The 19437-nt window shown below is 41.2% G+C and overlaps 1 protein-coding gene across 5 annotated transcripts in view; it reads left to right on the top strand.

Moving 5' to 3' along the window:
• Tusp (WD40 superfamily protein Tusp) overlaps nt 1-19437 on the top strand; it is a 47005-nt gene that overhangs the window by 4573 nt on the left and 22995 nt on the right. For all 5 annotated transcript variants that reach the window (XR_006882405.2, XM_046619249.2, XM_046619251.2 and 2 more), the window contains exon 2: nt 10746-10913. Coding sequence is in view for 4 of the 5 variants with exons in the window: in XM_046619249.2 (XP_046475205.1) it covers nt 10746-10913 (168 nt within the window). In the remaining variant the exon portion in view is untranslated. The remainder of the gene's footprint in view (nt 1-10745; nt 10914-19437) is intronic.

Raw genomic sequence — 19437 nt, 5'->3', positions numbered from 1 at the left:
TTGAATCCGAGAATTCAAGCTCTATTGTTCCGCGCCACTGCGTAGACACATAAACCGTCAAATATACAGCTCTGCAAGCGAAGCGTATGACGGTGGACAAGAATGGCATCAGAGGAAGGATTGATTTTATATTTGGCGTGTGAATTGGCGAATTGTGACGAGTGGTTGCGGTTAACTCCAATAATCGGAGCATTCAGCTGTGCTTCGCCCCAATGCAACATCAAAAACGTAAGAAAGTGGAGTCCTGCAGTCGTATTGAATTAGATATTTCAAGAACGAAAGCACCTTTAGATCTTCGCAAAGTAGCTCCTCGGAGAACAAGGATTTAACGAAGTACCGAGGATCGGGATTTTCGACGAATCTTGTAGGTTGTTTGATCTACGTTTGGAGTCAAGGATACTAGGAATTATAATAGATATAAGCATCTTACACGTGTTTCCAGTCACCAGAGGCATATGAATATCCTCTTGAGCCTTCCATACGCCCGACATAAATGTTGGATTTGGTGGCATAGTTAGAGGGGCGCCAGAGGTAAATGTTCGCCCATTAGCAGGCCTCGCCTTGACCCTTCACCCCCCTTCAACCTCCCCCGACCACTACTGGTAACAGAGAACCGTGGAAAACTAGCGAACCCTTTGGTGACGGTGGTTTCCATTTGTAGACTGCGGTGGAAAATCCTTGAGCTTCCGGATGACAGCGGGTGGAGGGCGGAACAGGTCGACAGTTCTTGACACGTGACAAACAAACGTGAGCAAAGCTTCGTCCCTACGTATTCTGTAACCGCTGAAAATGCCACAATGTACGTATAGAAACGTGTGAAATCCGTGTGGAAAATAAGAAGCCGAAAACAAATTTTGGATGCTGTGGATCCGAACCTGACACGTTCTTGTCAAATGTATTTTTCGATCTCTATAACCATGAGTCGCTCACTGTTTCCATATTATGTTGGTTGGATATCTACTGCGATCCATATAGATTGCCATAATAGTCAGGTTTCTCTGAACATTGGGAGAATGAAACGCGGTATATTTACACTGTGTCTGGAAAAGGTAATTTGAGATTATTTTCGGTTATTTGTTTAATTCCATATTTCGAGGGAAACATACCGTAGGCTAAACCTGTTTGATTAAAGTCTCAATAGACGGCTTTTGTCGAACAGCCAATAATTTTATGTTACTTGAATACGTGAGGAATTGCCCGTGGTACACACATTGAATATACCTACGTGCACACGAATTACCTGTCCATTATTTCCTTGCCGGGAATCTGCACGACACCTTCTGAATGATATAAAGTTTATCTGAATGTTCATCCATTCATCAAGTATTTTACTTTGAAATGTTTTTGGTTGGTGCCGAGTTCCAGACTGCAAGGGAGCGTTAAATATTCGCTTTGCAAGTTGAAAGTATTACTATGCCATTGCTCGAAAATTCGAAGGGTTTTTTATTCACCTTTTATAATTTTGTTTTTAGTGCGTGACATACGTACTAATTTTAATATTTGTTGCTGTAAGTATACACAATATAACCATGATAAAGCCATGCGAAAGAGAGTAATCATCGCAATGCGTTTGTAATTGACGGCATATTTCTATCCACCCCAAATTCTGCCACTGTAGCGCACTTATGACCTGAGGCCGTTGTACTGTTTCAACCCTCTATTTGTCCTGTATGGCTGTATTTTATGAAGCAGTAGCTACATCATTGCATTCTACGAGGCTGCAGGGTTTCAATGGGTTTGAAAGGGATACAGACGTCGGGAAATTCGAGCGAAAGAGTTTGAATAACTTCAGCCGTGACTGGCCTCCGGCAAAGTTAGCTCAAGATAATTAGAACTTGTCATGAATACCATGAATTTAGTTTCTCTTCAAATAATTCACTATCGTGAGAAAAGTGTTCGGTGTTGAATTCGCGTGAGCAGATTTATACTTGGAAATTGTAAAAAAAGCCCTTTGAAGCCCATCATGTATTGGATTCATCTGTATTTCGTCGCTGTTGATGTATGTTTCAGGGAATTGTCGACTGAAATAGTTTTGTGGATGATGAAGCGCAGTTCAAGTTTCATTAATCTATCTAACAAATTCATAGAATTTAAACTGTGTGCCCGGAAGCACAAATTCACAAGTTAGTGAAGTAATCACTATAGCTGTAGGCGGCTAGGTTGACAGCAATTTGGTGGCACTGTATCTTGCAATAAATTTACCTACTTGAGACGGTGTCAAGCTTTATTTACAAAAAATTCTGTATCGTGACCATCCGAAAACACGTCATATCTAAAGTTACTCTACAGACTTGAGATCATTCTTGCAATCTGTACCGGAGTTATTATTACTGAGTTTCTATCCGTACATGAGAACAATTAATAACAGCTGAATCAGATGTTCGAACCTTTACAGAGTAATTAGAACTCGTTGATCAGGCGATACCAGCTCAGCAACCGCCATTTACGGAAACAGCTGCGTGTGATGAAGTCAGATTTGTGGTATCCTTCATCTCTGTTATTCTACCGTGGGATTAGTTCCACAGGAAAGTAAGATAAAGATACGGCGAGTCGAAGGTACGGATACAGAGCGGTTCGTATTAATTTTGCTCAAGTGTACATCTCGATAGGATTTGAACTCAAACGTGCAATGACTTCGTCAGATGCTCATCATGAAATATAGTTCCGTTCACATTTATAGTCTTTGAGCAACACAGTTTATCACTGAATATAAGGCATTCAGCCGAACAAAGGGTGCCTGGTAAATAGTATAAAGTCACGTGACATCGATTCGCATCCAGATAATTATTCTATCGCTTTCTACCAGGACTGCTATCTAGACGCAGTATGCTAATTCGTTGATATCTTTCCAAGTACTTATACCTGCAGCACTTAGTAGAAGGATACAAATCGTGGCGGCGATGCTTGATAGTTTCAGACTACGGTGAGGGGAATATACATAGTGAACTATTTCGCTCGAATATACCGCCCTTTGAGCCCGCTCGCTTTGAAACGTGGTATTGGAATATCCAGTCCAACTATTTCACTCTCTTTGGCTCACCAGACAGCACTCAGAAAGACGGAAGCTCATTGTTACTTGACACTCACAGCTTGACTGGCAATCGATATCTCTATCGCGGAAAGAAATGGTTCACTTGAGCTTTTTTTTCTTTCATGCGCCTCGTTAAAAGAGAGCCGTAAAAGGGAAATGAATAAAACAATAAGTCGACGGAGGTAAAGTGCTTGCAGCCATGACTAGCATCGACTCAAGTCGTCGGTATAGCCTGATGTTTGTTGGAGTAAACAGGTGTCACATTTTACCTGGAGAAGAGAAGTAATTTTTAACGTACTATATTCATATAAAAATAAGAAACAGGTTTGGAAAACTATTTAACAGATGAGGTGACAGTGCCATTGTAGTCTGGGAATTCGGTAAATTGGGAACTAAGTAATTTAGGGATGCAATATACGGTATCAGTTCGAAAAACCAATCCGTACGGAGAGTTTTATTGAAACAAACTCCGTTCTTCCCAGTTCAAAGCCATTGCACAGCTTTCACAGCTTTTGTTCTCAAGTTCTGAAATGTTTGTAAATTTCATTGCAGATAGAAAATTGCGCTGCTTATGATTACCTGCCAGAGAGGTCATTTTATTGACTTGAACCAGTCTTTCGCTGGTGATTTTCTTCACTTTGACAAAATCAGACCGTAGCTTGAGTATTTGCTCACACATCGACTCGTCGAACAAGTTGTAATAGCGGCGGAGGTCGGAACAAATCGATTGAAGTTATGCTGCCAGCTATTCGAACTATCTAAACTTGAGATATTGGATACAAATATACATGTACACGGTATTATGGGAAGTGATTGCTCGCATGACCGTTGACAGGTACGAAATATTGAGCTACGGTAGCTGGTACAAAAGGCACGAAACATTCTCCACGCTATAAGCGATATAATAAACACAGTTGTACGTATCGTAGACATGAACGTGAACTTTGTATGTTTGCTCCAGTTTGAAGACATATTTGCGTACTGAAAATGCCTCGAAAATATAATATATTACGATATACGCATCAAGATGCAGATCGGGAAAAGTCAGCCAACAATGAGGTGCTACCCTATGATCTAAACGAAGTACTTCAAACTAATGCTAGCCTTTAAGGAAGTGACAGATTGAATCCTAGATATATACTAGAAATTTCAAGTTACTGGAGGAGGTAATTTCATCTGCAGCACTGATCGACTTGTGTGTATGTGAAAGTACACTTTGTTCGGCAGTCTATTCAAGTGACTGACCGCATCGTAACATTACTACTTGCCACAGCTTGATACGGTAGTGAAGGTAGATTTACCGCGAATCGTATAAGCCACAATGGTCGTCATACGCGAGTATCGGACGGCCGAATTTTGAGTATTAATAACGAGCCGTATTTGTAGCCACAGTGTTAGTCTACAACCATTGTATTCTGCTCCTTCCATATCACGTCAAATCCGCCACTTGTGTATGTTCACTGAAATGCATGGCGTTTTCAGTGTGCATAGATAGGTATCACGGAGCATTGTGGTGCATCCAAGCATGGCCCGAGAACCCGTATAAAATTTATCTTACCGTAACCAGGAGCACTGCAGCTCCCTTTGGAGATCACGCACTGCGGACGATTAAAGCCAAGAATCAGATTCCCTGAACGTCACGCAAGTCGATAAATTCAATACTCGTTGATATCCCGAGTCTCGATTATACCCACGCCAACTCAGGTTTCCCCTTCCAAAGTCAATCCAAGTGCATGCTTCACGATCATGCTTTATCACGTAAAATGGTGTTCGAACGCTGCGTCACTTTTTTCACATGCCGAAACCGTCAAGAGATTGTATGAAATTGAGTGTACTGTACAGTTTGTAATCATAAAAATATTTTCTGATTGTATAAGTTTGCGCACGAGTTGCGATTCTTCTCGACCGTCAATAACTAACGGTGGTCTCGTTATGAAGATTTTTCTTTTGGTCATGCGTTAGAGTATAATAACTTGCCTCAAGGCGCGGCTGTTTTGTTTTGTTACAGAACAGTGGTAAATTATTTCAGAAATATATGAGAACTCGTTAGCAACTGCTATACAAGGGCTGGAGAAATAAAATTTATTCTTACAAAGAACGAAAAGCTTCAATTAAATCCGTTGCATGAGAAAAATTATCCAACATACTGGAAACGAAATTGAAAAGTGGCTGACGTACTTAGAGAATAAGATTTTCATTATTTACCGACACGACTTCTTTACAGTCAGAATTTCATTGGAATCGCAATAATCTGTAATTAAAATTGAGGTATATATAGCTCGACCCATTTTATACGACGCAATCACAAACCAAGTAAGCAACAATTTCTGCCTATGGTAGACACTTGAAAAGAAGTTTCGCACAACAATTTTCTACCGTGAGTGATCCTACAATCCGAAGATCCATTGGAAGTGTGAATGGAGTGTAGAATGGCGTGAGAAGTTTTTCACGCGACCTGATCTCTGTCTATACATCGTATAAGAGGCTCATATTGAAGTTGGGAGTTTGAAACGAGTCTGGGATCGTTGGGAAAGGAACTTGCCTAACTATAAAGGTGTTCACCTTCACCACAGCTGGAATGTGCGGCTTTTCCGCGAAATTCTTTATCGGAACAATACTTTGGTCACGATTCAAGTGCGTGTGGACTCGTAAATAAAATACACATACATAGTTGTCAGTCGGTATACCTGTATCACTTTTCTTTTAGTTGTAGCGGACGACCGCGGTGATATTTTCAAATTGTCAATGCAACCTTCCGATAGTAATACAAATAAATAAACAATGGCAGTACTCATTGTGAATTCTGTGACGAAAAATTGTCGCGATTTAAAATTTAAATATCGCGATAAGACCACGAGCACAAGTATTTATTTCGTCGGATCAACAGAAATCCGATTGGAATCACACACCTGATTGTGAGGTTAATGCTGGAAATAAACCCTTGTCGAATATCGCAGCATACGATCAACGGTCTGTGTGTTTGACGAGTAATAAAATGCGAGGGTGGTTTATAGCCAATTGAGGTGAATGTCTACCTGTATACGAATTTCTGTATATATCGAGGAGTATCCGAGAGCTTTGTGCACACAAACATAAAAGCATAATACCTACGTCTACAACAAGTACGCCTACACCGAGGTGACCAGCAATATAACCGATCGGACTCTGGGTCGCAAATCATGTGCTCTGTGTACTACGATGAACAAATACCGCAGAGTCTTTTCTGAACTAAATCGAACCCAACCTGGCCGTCGCTTGAAGTCAACGAATTGACTGATTGTGAGCGAAAATACGGTCAGCGCATTTTTGAGAGTATACAATGGTTTCACTCAGATAAAAAGTAACCATACATACCTTCCAAAATTGTGCCGTAAATTAAACATTTTATAGACACAGTCTAAACTTGTCCCTGGACGTCGGCGTTGAAGTTTCTTGAATGTACCCGAAGTGCGAGGTTCAAGCGGAAGTGAGATAAACACAATGTTCAAACAATTTTGCTCATTACTTTACGCTTGTTTCTCAACCCAGTAACTCACTACTGCAGTCCACGTAGGAAGAGAATTTCAGTCAGCACGAGCAGAAGTGAATAACAAACTGCAGACTCCGTTGTCCAGTAACTTGTACAGCTAGTTTGTTTAACAAAGGTTCATTGCATAGATAGAATGATTACACATGCATTTAAATAATCGAAGTTTACGAACACCACCCGAGGCGTGTGAATTTTTCCGACTGATTTCACATTTTACGTCAAACAAATTCCCTGCTCTTTGAAACGCTTCTGGTGATCACGTCCACTATGATCTTTTTTATCCCTCGATTCACCTGCAGATATTCCAGTAGAGAAGTGTCTCCCTTTCACAGGTCACTGCCCGAGGTTCACGCTACTAGGTAGGTTTTTCTCTAAAGGTTGAGTAGAAGCAGTAATTACAAGCACGCGTATGCACGAGACGTCAACACACGAGGTACGGTACGGTGTTAGCCGGACGAGAGTATCGCGCTGCTATTCGAGGGGAGATCCAAGCTGAGCCACGTGACCACTTTGCTCACGCAAGAGGTAGTCTCATTTGCTGATCCTGTTAGAAGTGGAGAAGAGGCTTTTTGCGGGGTGCGAAATTTTTACACCGTTGCTTTTGATTAACGATAAGTATTCAATCGCTTCAACTCAACGGTTCGTAGTGTGACACACTTTTCGCATTATCCCTTACTCGAGTTACCGCGATGCCTTCTTATCAGTTTACGAATTTACACTGAATTAAAAATCCCCCGTGATTTTTACAGGTTTTCTGTTCGTTATTTCCTCATTCCAGACGCGTATCGTCTCATTCGCCACTTTCATATGAAGTTATTGTTGTAGATACTAGAGAAGTCTGTATGAAAATATTCGAATGTTCCATCGGTTCGTTTCCGTTAACTTATAACTTGCGATCGTGCTTGAAATTTGCTCATTAACTTTGCAGGGCACTTTACCTATGCACCGGAATAAACTCGGGAACAGAGGGTGCAATTTTCTGATATTTCTTGCGTGTAGTGCTTTCGAGGATGGCGGCACCCTCACCGTCGGATTCAACCTTTATGAGGGTTCAACGACTCGCTAGAGTTCCACGTACACACCATGCCTGCATGTGCATTGCATCCGAGGCACACAACTCTACTTGTATTTGTGCTCAGGTTGCCCTACAATTCTGGTGCATTGTCACCGCGCATAGCGGAATATGAAAATGGGCGTACTTCCGACGGTGGATGTTCAATTCTTGAAATTGCACTTTGGCATATGGATCATCCTACAGAGAAAAGACTTGTTTACGATATCATCAAGGTGTTTGGTCAGATTAACCGAATACTGTAATATCTGTGAAAAATTAGATGCATAACTTCGAAGATCACAAATTTGAGTAATTGTATTTACGCCGGTTAATCTGCAAATCCTGATATTTCGCACGTCTAGTAATATTTTTACCCGATTCTCGAGGAGACACATATTTTTTCGATTCTATTTTCTTTATTTCGGTCGTAAAAGACCTCCGCGAATCCTCAAGTTCAGGTTGACGTTCATCTCTCCATTCGTTCCGTCTGCATCCTTGCGATATTCGCGCCAGATCCTCAACCCTCGGAATACGGGTACTTGAGTCTACTTCAATTTCCGTTGAATCTGTCGCCAGTGTTGATAGGGAGCCAGCGAGAATGCCGAGTTGAGCCCAACCCGAGTAATGTGTGTGAAATGATTATTAAGTGAGTACCTATAATGAAATTAACCCGTCTGCAGAAATTGGAGAGCCCATCCAGAATTGAAACGGGCAATGAGAGAGCATAAACGCCTTCACCGCACCGGCTGCTGTACTCTTCAGCACATTCAAAACGACCGCGTTCACCATCGTATAATTATTTTATCAGAGGTATATCAGGCGTGGTTGTACCTAATGCAAACCAAGTGAGGCGAAAGCTACAGGGTCCCTTTGCGATATGTTATACTTTGTGTCGTGCACCTGACGGTTTCTGCCTAATTAGCGTGAAATTGGCTACGTTCTCGACGTGCCAGACATCGATTCCCAGACTCTTTCCGTCCTTCTGGGTATCGGAATGATAATTCGTAATTCACAGTTTCGATGATGATACGCGCTAATGGTTTTCACGTCTCGATTAAGAGAAGAATAGTGACAATACAAGAATAATAATTGAATGATGAGAAAAAAATTTTAAAAACTTTAATGTTTGAGACTATTCTATTCCATTCAACTAAAACTTGATATTATTGCCGCGGGATAATATTGGTACAGACGACGAAGTGGATGACTCGTTTTACACAGACAACACATATGAAAATATTAATGAAATTCATAAATTAAACCTATGTTCCTGATTTCGATTGATTTTGATAATTAGATTTAATTCTGAAGAAATTGTAGACATTCATGGGATCAATGATGCTATTGCACGTTGGACATCTCCTGATCCTGAACTGCTCTTCGCAGTTTCCACCTTCTTATTCGCTTTCGAAGTATGTGTTGTGAAAAGTGTGGATCTTTATATTCTTCAGGGATGAAAAGTTGCAAAAGGAGTACCTTGAACTGGTAATAAATTACCCTCAAGAAACAGTATTAGCTGATTACCTTGTAACGTGTAGCGTTAATTTACTTTTTCTTTTCTATTACGACTATATTCAATATCAGGCTCCGAAGAAATGGGGTTGAAATTTAATTCTATCCAGAAGTGGAACATCGTATCGTGGATTTGAACGTCCAGTCAAGTAAGAGAAGGTGAAAAGAAGCCACAAATTATCAATTGTGAAAATAGTTTGAAACGCGATTTTCGCCTAAGGCTTGAAAAATCAATCATTCACGTTCAACTGCACGAAAAATTCACTTTTACGGTGAAATTATGTATTAGTCTTCGAAGCACTACAAGAACCGAGGATTTCCAGGTTTAATCGAGATACCTTTGAGTGTCCGAACGTACAGTTAATAATAAGGGATGCGACGGAAGCGGTATGTTCGGCAAATATTATTCGCATGAATTTGGAATCCATTCCGACTGCTACCCGCGGTGAAGATATGAAAAGACCTTACATATTCCGATTTTATCGTAACACACACACGGCTATATTTCCTTCAACCGATGAGAAAAGAAGACGAGAAGAGAAACGTAATGAAATTGTTGAGATACCACGTTGGCTCTCATTCTAAATCCTCTGATCGTAAAATTTGAAAAGAGCGAGACAAATAATGTCGGTAGGAATAAAAATGTCACGTTGAAGGTGAGAGTCGACTAGCAGAGTCTTGTTGTTTTTTTTTTTTTTTTTCATTCTCGTATTCAAGACATTTAGGAATTTGTCTCCGTAATTTTAGGATAAAAATATTTCCTTCAATCTGAATGCTGACAAAACTAAAAACTTAGTCAACGAATGTAGTTTTCATCGTTGGGATTGTTCGTTTGAAATTAACACTCGAACGGAAGTGTTGACGGAACTTTTTTTATGCGAGAAAGTATCGGTTGTTATAAAGATGAAAAGCAATATTTTTTGCAGTGTAATATAATCCGCACGGTTCGGAGGAAGAATTTTTGCTCAGTGTCTTTAGTGCCTCGTATAGTCTCTATTTTTCGCTCCCTCATTTCCTCCCGTTCTCAACGCCCGCGTTACGTCGTTCTATTTGCCTCGTTAGCGACATACAACGTGATTGGAATAATAATGTGACGAAATAATTGGATTAAAATGAAGCGGAGTTGAGCGGCGATGAGAAAGCTGTGAAAAAAAAAATACAAGCTGCTCGGGTACTGCAGAGTGATTTAATTACAAGGGTGATAACTAAGGGTTCGTTATTCAAGGACAATAGTACCCTACTAATGTACCTCACCGTATAACAAACGAAACATAACGCCGATGTGTAACTACAATACGCACCTCAATTAACGCTGTCAGTAAAGTCATACGATACGCGATGCACTTTAGCTAGTAACTCCCGACTGACATTGAGTAAACAAATCGATCGTCCGTTAGTATTGCACTCTGTAAACGAGAGGAGACAAAATACGGTGCGCGGTTTGTTTATAATTTATTGTCATTTGATTTCTTGCATCTTTGTGGTTTTTGCCATAAAGAATAAAGAAAAAAGTGGAGTTGACAAGGAAAACAAGATTGGCAAAGTTAATTATCACATTTGTAACGGCACCGCGGCGTACAACTGCAGTAGTTTATTTTCTTTGCTTTTAATTATTGCAGGACGAAGGATGGAAGCTGAACAGAACAAATTATTACCAAGAAGGTTGGCTGGCTACGGGAAACGCGAGGGGACTGGTGGGGGTGACTTTTACCACTTCGCATTGCAGAACCAGAGCCGCCGAGCTACCTCTTCGAACGAACTATAACCTCAGGGGTCACAGAAGCGAGGTATGTAGAGAATTGCCAAAATTTAAACGCGGACAAGACTCGTTAAAATATTTCGCCGAAATTCACAAGGGAGTGAAATTTGAACCGGTGAATTCCGTCGCGCGGTTTCCAATTTTTCCGTTTCACCCGATTCGCAAATACACGACGAAGGTCGCCAAGCCGCGGATTCCAGTTACAGGACGAGATTAGCAGTGACTATATTTTACACATCGAGCCGCGGTAACAAGCGGACGAATCTCTCTGGAGATTGATTCGCGGCCCAGTCTCAGTTATCGTTTGCCACCCCTGCGCTCCGTCCGGCACGGCCGATTGCCGGATGGTCGAGGGGCGTACGAAACGGAAGGGAGAGACGTGTAGGGCCGGGCCAAATTGCGAGACCCTCGATTAATTACCGAAGCTTCGGAACACTGCCAATTTAACCCCGCGTCAACTTGCCCCTGGCGAACCATTCCGAAACTTTCATATATCCATCGCCTGCTGAGATTCCACCTTTCCAATATCGGCCATTATTAACTACCCGTTATACGTGTGCATTGGATAATTCTAATCATCCCTTACGTAAGAATGCTTTCCATTCTGTATTAAAAAAAAAAGATAGAAAAAAATAAACTTACGGATATGGGCGGAAAAAGCTCAGTTATATGGAACAGCTTTCGAAATATGTTACCATGCTGCATTATTTCAATCAATTATTTACCACACGTTATATTCCAACATATTATAGCTCATTTAATTTGTAAATACTCCGATTCGAATTGTTGTTGAGGTATTTAATTGAACGAAAAAACAAGTTACGTAAAATCAATACGCGTTCTATGATTTAATAAACCGAGTACGCTTTGTTTCATGATATATAATATTTATGTTATGAAAAATCGAGGTCAAGTAATTTGTGTCGATGAACTGTTGTTCGTTAAAATTGAAGAAACTAGTAGACTTCGATACTTCAACATGGCGCTAGATAATGCAACTCGCTCAGATTATGAACCCGTTTACTTTAAAATGAAAACATTGACTCAAAATGCCTTTAGTGAGTAAAGAATGATGCTGCCTTTTTCTGTTTCTGCATTTTTTAACCGGTCGTCCGTACACCTGATACATCTTCAAGCACAGGATATGAAAATACAATTCGAAGGGTAATTTTTCAGTGATTTAACAAAATGTTCAGCCGACAAGTGTCTTCACAGTGCTTTCCCAAAGTTGATTCACCATTTCCAAGCTCTACTCAAACTAATTTTTTTTCGATTCAACCTGATCACGTGTTTTCACAGGAATCAATTAGCAGTTTGATAATTAAATACATACCTGAAAGTTTCAAAATCATTTTGCCGCATTTGGGGGAAAAAATGAGCTTTTTAATTTCCTGCACGATAAACGTGAAAGTTTGAGACGGCAATCTCCGTGGCGTTTGAAACTTCCACGTCTTTTTTGGCGACGAAGCCAGCGTGCAGGGAAAATTAATTTCACCTATGTATGCACGTTCCTTAGCTACGTCGAAATTATATAACAAACGTTCAGCGAAGCTTGCCGCATACATGCGAAACGAAACGCGAGCAGACGTTGCTTTACGACCAAGCGCGTAGGAAATTTTATTCAGATTAGCTAGAATATGCGAAAGAAGACCAACAAAATTTGAATTATTCAAGAGGCCTCACCCATGTCGGTTATAGTTCTCGCACTCGCTCCCCGCAATTTTCTTGAAAAAATAAGGCCAGTCTGTTTGGATTCGGGTTACAGGTATCTTTTGTCCCGTCCTATAGAGCCTCGTATCGTTCCCCCTTCATTGAGTTTCACCATGAACAACTCCGAATATGAAATGTAATTTCATTCCACTCCCTCACTGGGTCTGAATTCCATTTTCAAGTAAGTACTCTGCTCTTATTTCGTCAAATAACTCTTCAATTTTGAGTCCTTAGATAGATTATCCTGGGAAGAGAAGAGTGTAAATGGAATTGAAAAATTCCAACCAATTGTCACTCTCAAGATTGAACATGCACTACAAGTGGGTATATGCGAAGTTATATTCGAACTCCACCCCTCCGGAAGTTTGATTTCGGAAGGTTATTGAGAAGGAAAGAAGCCAAACAAGGTGACAAATTCCTAAAACTGAGCGAAAACATGAATTCAAAAGATTCGGATTATCTGAAAGTAAACAGACTGAACAGCGAGGATAAAATAAAAAGGAATTCTACTTGAAATCGGATTATCGAACGCCAGCTATCTGTTCGGTGGATAAAAGTTATATCGCAATCTCGCAGACGGCAGGGTTTAATTTGGTCATAGTCTGGTTCAACCTTAACTTCACATTGCAGCTAGCGCGCCAGTACTTTGATGTATACTTACGGTGATCCGTGAATTCCTTGAGTATATATATATGGGATTCTGGCTGATGCAATAAGAAAATACTAAGGCGAGTCAATTTTCTCGTGCAAGGGTAGTTTTCCAGTTACGTGACGCCGGAGCCAATTTTGGTACGGTCTTTATGGAGGGTTGGCTGCTAGATGCAGACATTCATTCGCGTTATATACACCACTGCTTTCGCCTACACGGAAAATATGAGGAAAAATGCATTACTGCAGGCTTCATCGTCTCAGGGATATTGATGGACGCGTTGCCATTGGCTCACGATAGTATCGACGCATAGAAACAATAACACGATGACGGAGTTCAAAGCGATTCGAAACGGGGTTTCTGCTTGAGGCACCGTTTCGTTTAATCCACAATATATGATTCATCCTGAAATCGTATTTCTCTTGATTCACGAACAGTATTCTGGTTTTTTTTTTATGCTTTCAAATATTTATTCAGATACATTGTAATTTCCCTCCGAAACATGCAGTCAATGTCGGAGTTGCGATTTGTCCCGGACACTCTTTTAATACATCAAACGCGCAGTTATTTGTAAAAAATCGTTCAACGCTGCGCAAAATTAATCGAGGAATGTAGAAGTATAATATTTTTTGTGCAATAAAATTCGAACATACGTTATAATGCCTCGAAATATCCGGGTGATAAATTGCATGCATGCATGCAAATATTTATCAGAAGCACGAAGATAATTTATAATTTTCATGGTTGAGCATTCCATTACAACGCTTCTTTAGAAGTTGTAATGAACCACCAATTATATCGTGTCCCTAAAATTGCGAATAAATTCTGTACCCGCCAAAATTGCAATTTGCATTGAGCGTAATGTGACGCGGAAACTATGAAAATTTCTTTTGTCACGGCTGTGCAGCGAGTTTCATAGAAAACTACCAGTAACAATAAAACAAGGTGTATTCGCAGCATCTCACATCATCTGTTAATAAACCTGCAGAACTGCGCGAGAATGAAGCGTCAAAAATGAATGGATTTCGGATTTCTTTGCGACCGCAGTTCGTCATCGCGTGAAGACGACAAGGGTTAGCGGAGGTATATATTAAGACGGTGTCAAGCCAGTGTTGTCGAGATGAAAGGCTTTACGCTTTCGGGCGTAAGCGAAACAGGAATACAGCAATAACGGGCGGAAAGAGACGGCACATCGGCAGTAGTCTTCCGGCCTTAAGCCGGTGTTATTAATATACGGGTAAGACCACCCCATATTTCGAGACTCATCGATTTAGACGCGGCACTGGCAAAGCTTTTTCGCGCGAACTCGATGCACGAAAGCTACTCGTTTAGAGGCTATTAAAATTCAAATTGAACCACGTAACGACGCGACGCTGCTTCGTATACGTATAATACCTTACAGGCTGATCGATAACGTCGCCGGGGTGGTGGTACATCGATGCCCGTTTGATCATTCATTAGCAATGCATGAACGCAGGGTGGTATTGGGCGTGTAAATTAAACTCGCGGATAACGCATATTCTGACCTCAACAACTTATTTACACCCATGTGTTATTTCTAATTCTGTATTTACTGTAGTAAAATGCTGCACGAGTCATGTAGATTCTTAAAAACTCCCCCCCCCCCCCCCCCCCCCCCCCTCGAAAAACCGCCTACAGGGTGGTTTTATACGTTTCAAATTTACTTATCTCTCTGGTTGGCAGGTCTTACGCGGCAGCGTCGTTCACGACAGAACGTAGTAGTATTTCCATGTGTTATCGGATTAAGGGTAGGTACCGATAAGCTGCTTAAGGGAGAGATTACGAGACAAAGACGGTCGGGCCGAGACACCAGCTAACAACCAGCACACGTACTCCGAAGTGATGTGTGCGTATGTGTTTGTGTACTGAGAGCCAAGCAATCGTTTCGAGTTTAAAAACGGTACGATTTAGTGGAGACTGCAGAATAACAATACGCGGTGCGCATGCGTTCTGGAAAATATGTTTAATGGAGGTGAGGTGGCATATTCGACGATTGGAAATTTACATATTGCAAAATACTTTTTACGGAGTGTATTAGGATATACGATTTAGAAAATCGTACTAATTATACGCCAAATTTTGGAGCTTTTCAAAATCTCAATGTAGTGGTAAAAATTGTCACCGTTACTTCGACTACACTGAGAATTAGAGAGATTGGCGCATACTGTGATATTCGTACTTGTTCAATAGAGGAAAGCGATGAAACGTACGGCAAACTGAATACTTGATCTTTCTTATTACCGCAGAGGAACATATTTCTTGTCCGACTTCAGACCATGCATGTCATTTAAACCAGACCGGTTATAAAATCGGTAGAAGCCACGCGATCGGAGCGTGTGCTGCACGTTTTTATAATATTCCTGTTTGATAGATCAACCGCATGTCTATTAAAAACTTATATCCCGTCATATATGTACTTCGCTGTTCATGAACAGGAGAGGTAGGTGGATGGAATCTAATATTTATGACCCTGCAAATAGACGGTGGTTCAATTGTTAATTAGGCGAGGAGTAGCTATCGTATTTTCACCCCAACTTCGCCAATGATGCCATGTGAGGACAAAGTAAAGGTGGATAATCCCGGATGAAGCTTTTAGCAGTTCATTTGTGTTGCAGTTAACTCATTTGTTCGGAGTATTCTCGGGATCTCAAAGGTGCTTGCAAAGTTTACTAAATATTAGTACGAATACTATCCAAAGGAGTGAAGTTTAATGAGGATAATATAAGTAATGAGGAGTTGTTGCGAAACGGGTGAACTGGTTTCATACAGAGACTGTAAAAGCTTTGAAAAATAATTACCAGATTTTGCCGCATGATTACTTTCTGAATTTCATTTCAAATCGAGACCACACATCTCGAATCTTCCAGTGTAATTAAGGTTTCTGGCCCAATTCAAACGAACCAGTTTTTTCCGACATTTTTCCACCCTCGAGTATATAAGAAACGAATACACACTCAGGTCCCCGAACTGGTTGTACAATTGATCCATATTTAGTATGGAAAATATAAAGGGGAGGATAAAACTTGAGAAAAGAAACGAAATCGCGGAGGGTGAAATATACCTGCGCCCCCAAAGTGGCAAGAAAATCGAAAGGGCAAGCGGGACAACGGGTTGAATCTTGGATGTGGCGTTCCATCAACGCAGGAAAAGCAGAGCACTTTGTCCGGTAATTGCTCAGGAGCGCGCGAAGCATCGCTGACGGATTTCCCGTGGGATTCCGATGCTCGGGGTGTGCGACGCCTTGTTAGCAGTCCTCGACGTTTTGTGCCGAAGGTAGGATTAGGAGCTTCTCTTATATCCGAGGAGATAAGATCTGGAAACTGGGAGGGGGGTTTCATCGACGCAGAGCAGGAAAAGTTCCCTTCTCTCTTTCTTTCACTCTCTTTCTCTTCTTGTCTTCGCGAAATTTCCGCTGATGATGAATAACCCAGATGCCGGATACTCGCCTGGTAATATGTATATTTCAAGGCTAAACTTGTAAGTTTTTTTTCCACCAGAGACAGAGATGCGTCCTTTCGTGAGACAATTTATGACGTTCATAGATTAATTGAAGAACGTCAAAAAAAAAGGGTTCTCGGATTTCCCCCGTTTTCACTCTCTTGTTCAGCTCAAGTTGACATTTATTTTCTCGGCATGACATACCGCTGTCGTATTCTCGTTGTCAATTTTATCCTTGTTATGGAATGCGAAAGTAACACGCGTTTCTCGGAGCCACACGGCTGTCTAGCCATAAAACACGAGATCACGTTTCATTCTCAGAATTAGTCGACGAGTTTGCAACCAAATTAGGTACTGGTGACAAGGACTGTGGGACTCTAAGTGAAGTCGAAATATAAACCAGCTCGGGCTTTGACCCTATTTTTGAAATGAATACTCGGACGAGAATCATTAGTAAAAACTGAGACTAATACTTTTCGTTCATACGACACAAGGTGTCTAGGAATTGCATCGAGAAAAAAAAAAGGTGGATGTAAAAATTTTCCACACACCGGAAGAATCATATTTATCGGTCAGTGTAAAGTTGAAAAGTAGTCGAGGACCCTACAGCAACCATAAATAGAAAGTTTTCTCCGTGTAAATTTAAAAAACAAAAACAAAGATGAAGATAATTTATCAATTCAGACGAAACTGTAAACTGCGACGGTGACTCTAAGCGATATTGATTGTGAGATATGTTTTCTGGAATTTCCAGGGGACCTCTACGTTCTGGTAAATTTTATGAAATGCTAAGGAACGCGTCAAGAGTCGGCCATCTACCAAGCGCGGCATTGCGGTATGAAAATATCGCTTGTCTCCGAGCGAGCACACCTAACTTTATGGAAATATTACGCAAACAGCTCGCGGAGCGACAAACCTAACTTAGTTAGCCGGTAGGGTGAGCTTGCAAAAGTACGTCGACAGCGAAGTCGAGCTTACCTGACTGGCCAAAAAGCGTCAAATTTTATACCTCTCATATAATATTCGTACGGCAAATGAACCGAATGGTACAAGCGCAGGAAACAACTTCTCTCTACTCGTTCACAGTTTATCGCCGTTTATGCACGTATACCAGAAGGCCAAAAAAGCCTTTAGTTCTGATCGGGACCGATCTCCTCTCGTTCACTTCAGACCTGTAATGTATTCCTTTGAGCGGTTCGTCAGTCAATATGATAATGCCGGCATGTGAACTAGGAGAAAAAAGTGTACGTTCGAGGTACTTTAACCAAAACTGCTTCGGTAAGCGCTTCCTCTATATCCCTGATTCACGACTAGACTCGTTTCACTTGATTTGATCGAAACTTGGCTGTCGGCGTGCATCCGGCAACTTTTTAAACCGACATTTTGTAGTCTCTGTCCTTTCAGGGCAATATTGCATCACCGATTCCGCAGTTTCATAGTTTTCGACACGTGTCGTTGTTCGGTCCGCAAAGCCAGTGAGTGCATCAGCACTGCCAGCTTGGAAAAGTTAACGACCAATTAGAAACTTCTCGAAGCACCAAGTCGCGACGAAGGATCTCGCGCGTGGCATAATCCGTTGGCAAACTACAACTCAAAAAATACCGGCAGAGAACTTCCGTCCGGTGTTTGTCGACCACCCCGCGGAAGGATGAGGATTTCATGGAACGTCTGTTACGGTGCGAATCAGGGTAAAAGCAGCTCCCAGCCCTCCGCTGTGCGTCGGATTCGAGTTCGACTTCCAGTTTGAAGGTGGTGGGTATCGATCTGCTACGCAGTGCTGTTTTAACCCAGTGGTTCTCACCGCTCCACCCGACCTACGACTTCCCTGGAACAGCAGGGGATCGTCTTTCCCCCTTTACTTTCGGGCAAGTTGTTGGCTTAGTTTGCGGTCAAAGGGTCTGCGGTCGGATGTTTTGTTAATATTTGCCGAGATGATTTTACGACAAGGAGAAGCGGCCGATACTCGGATGTGATTTTTTCTTTGCCAATTTGCTTATACGTTCATCGCAGAAATCGATATCGGTATATTACTGATGCAGACGAGGTGAGCGAGGAAATCTTCCATTTTACACAGTTAGCATGAACTTCTATTACAGGGAATGCAGATCGTCGCGATTGCATTCACAATCAATGGTAAAACATGTCCCAAGATTTTCCGTAGCTGCTGAGAGTGAAAATTTAAGGTACTGTAAGATATACGTTATACCAATACAGGTGCGATTAGATTCGTGTGCCGTGGTTGCAGGACGTTCATGAATTACGTAAAGTTGCTTCTCTGGTATTTTTACCTCGTCCGTTTTAGCCTCGTTCGGTAAGGTCAAGCATTCCTTATTCCACGATTGAATTTTTTTACTTATTTCATGTGCTGCAATTCATTTCCTATTAAATCAAGAAGATACTTGCAATTTATTTCGTGCGCTGAATCTCGGATGAAATTAGTGTGTTCGGGACTACAAATCAATCAGTCTTTTCATGATCTGTTTTAAATTCATCGATAATATTGCTAAAAGGCGAACAATGGTATGGATGAGAAGAAGTAGGTACCAATAGGATAGATGGCTGGCTAAAAACAGTGATAAATGGCTGGTGATTTTAGAAAAGAAATAAATAGAGTATCGACCTGCAAGGGTGCTCGAAAGTTTCTCCAGCCTTTATAGAGGTACATGGCTACAGTATAAAACAGTGAGGGAATAACTTCCGAATGCGGCGGACTCTATCGATGACTAACTGTAAG

The sequence above is a fragment of the Neodiprion pinetum genome, chromosome 3, assembly GCF_021155775.2.
Source record: "Neodiprion pinetum isolate iyNeoPine1 chromosome 3, iyNeoPine1.2, whole genome shotgun sequence".
NCBI lineage: Eukaryota > Metazoa > Arthropoda > Insecta > Hymenoptera > Diprionidae > Neodiprion > Neodiprion pinetum.
This window is presented reverse-complemented; position numbering and strand designations above follow the sequence as displayed.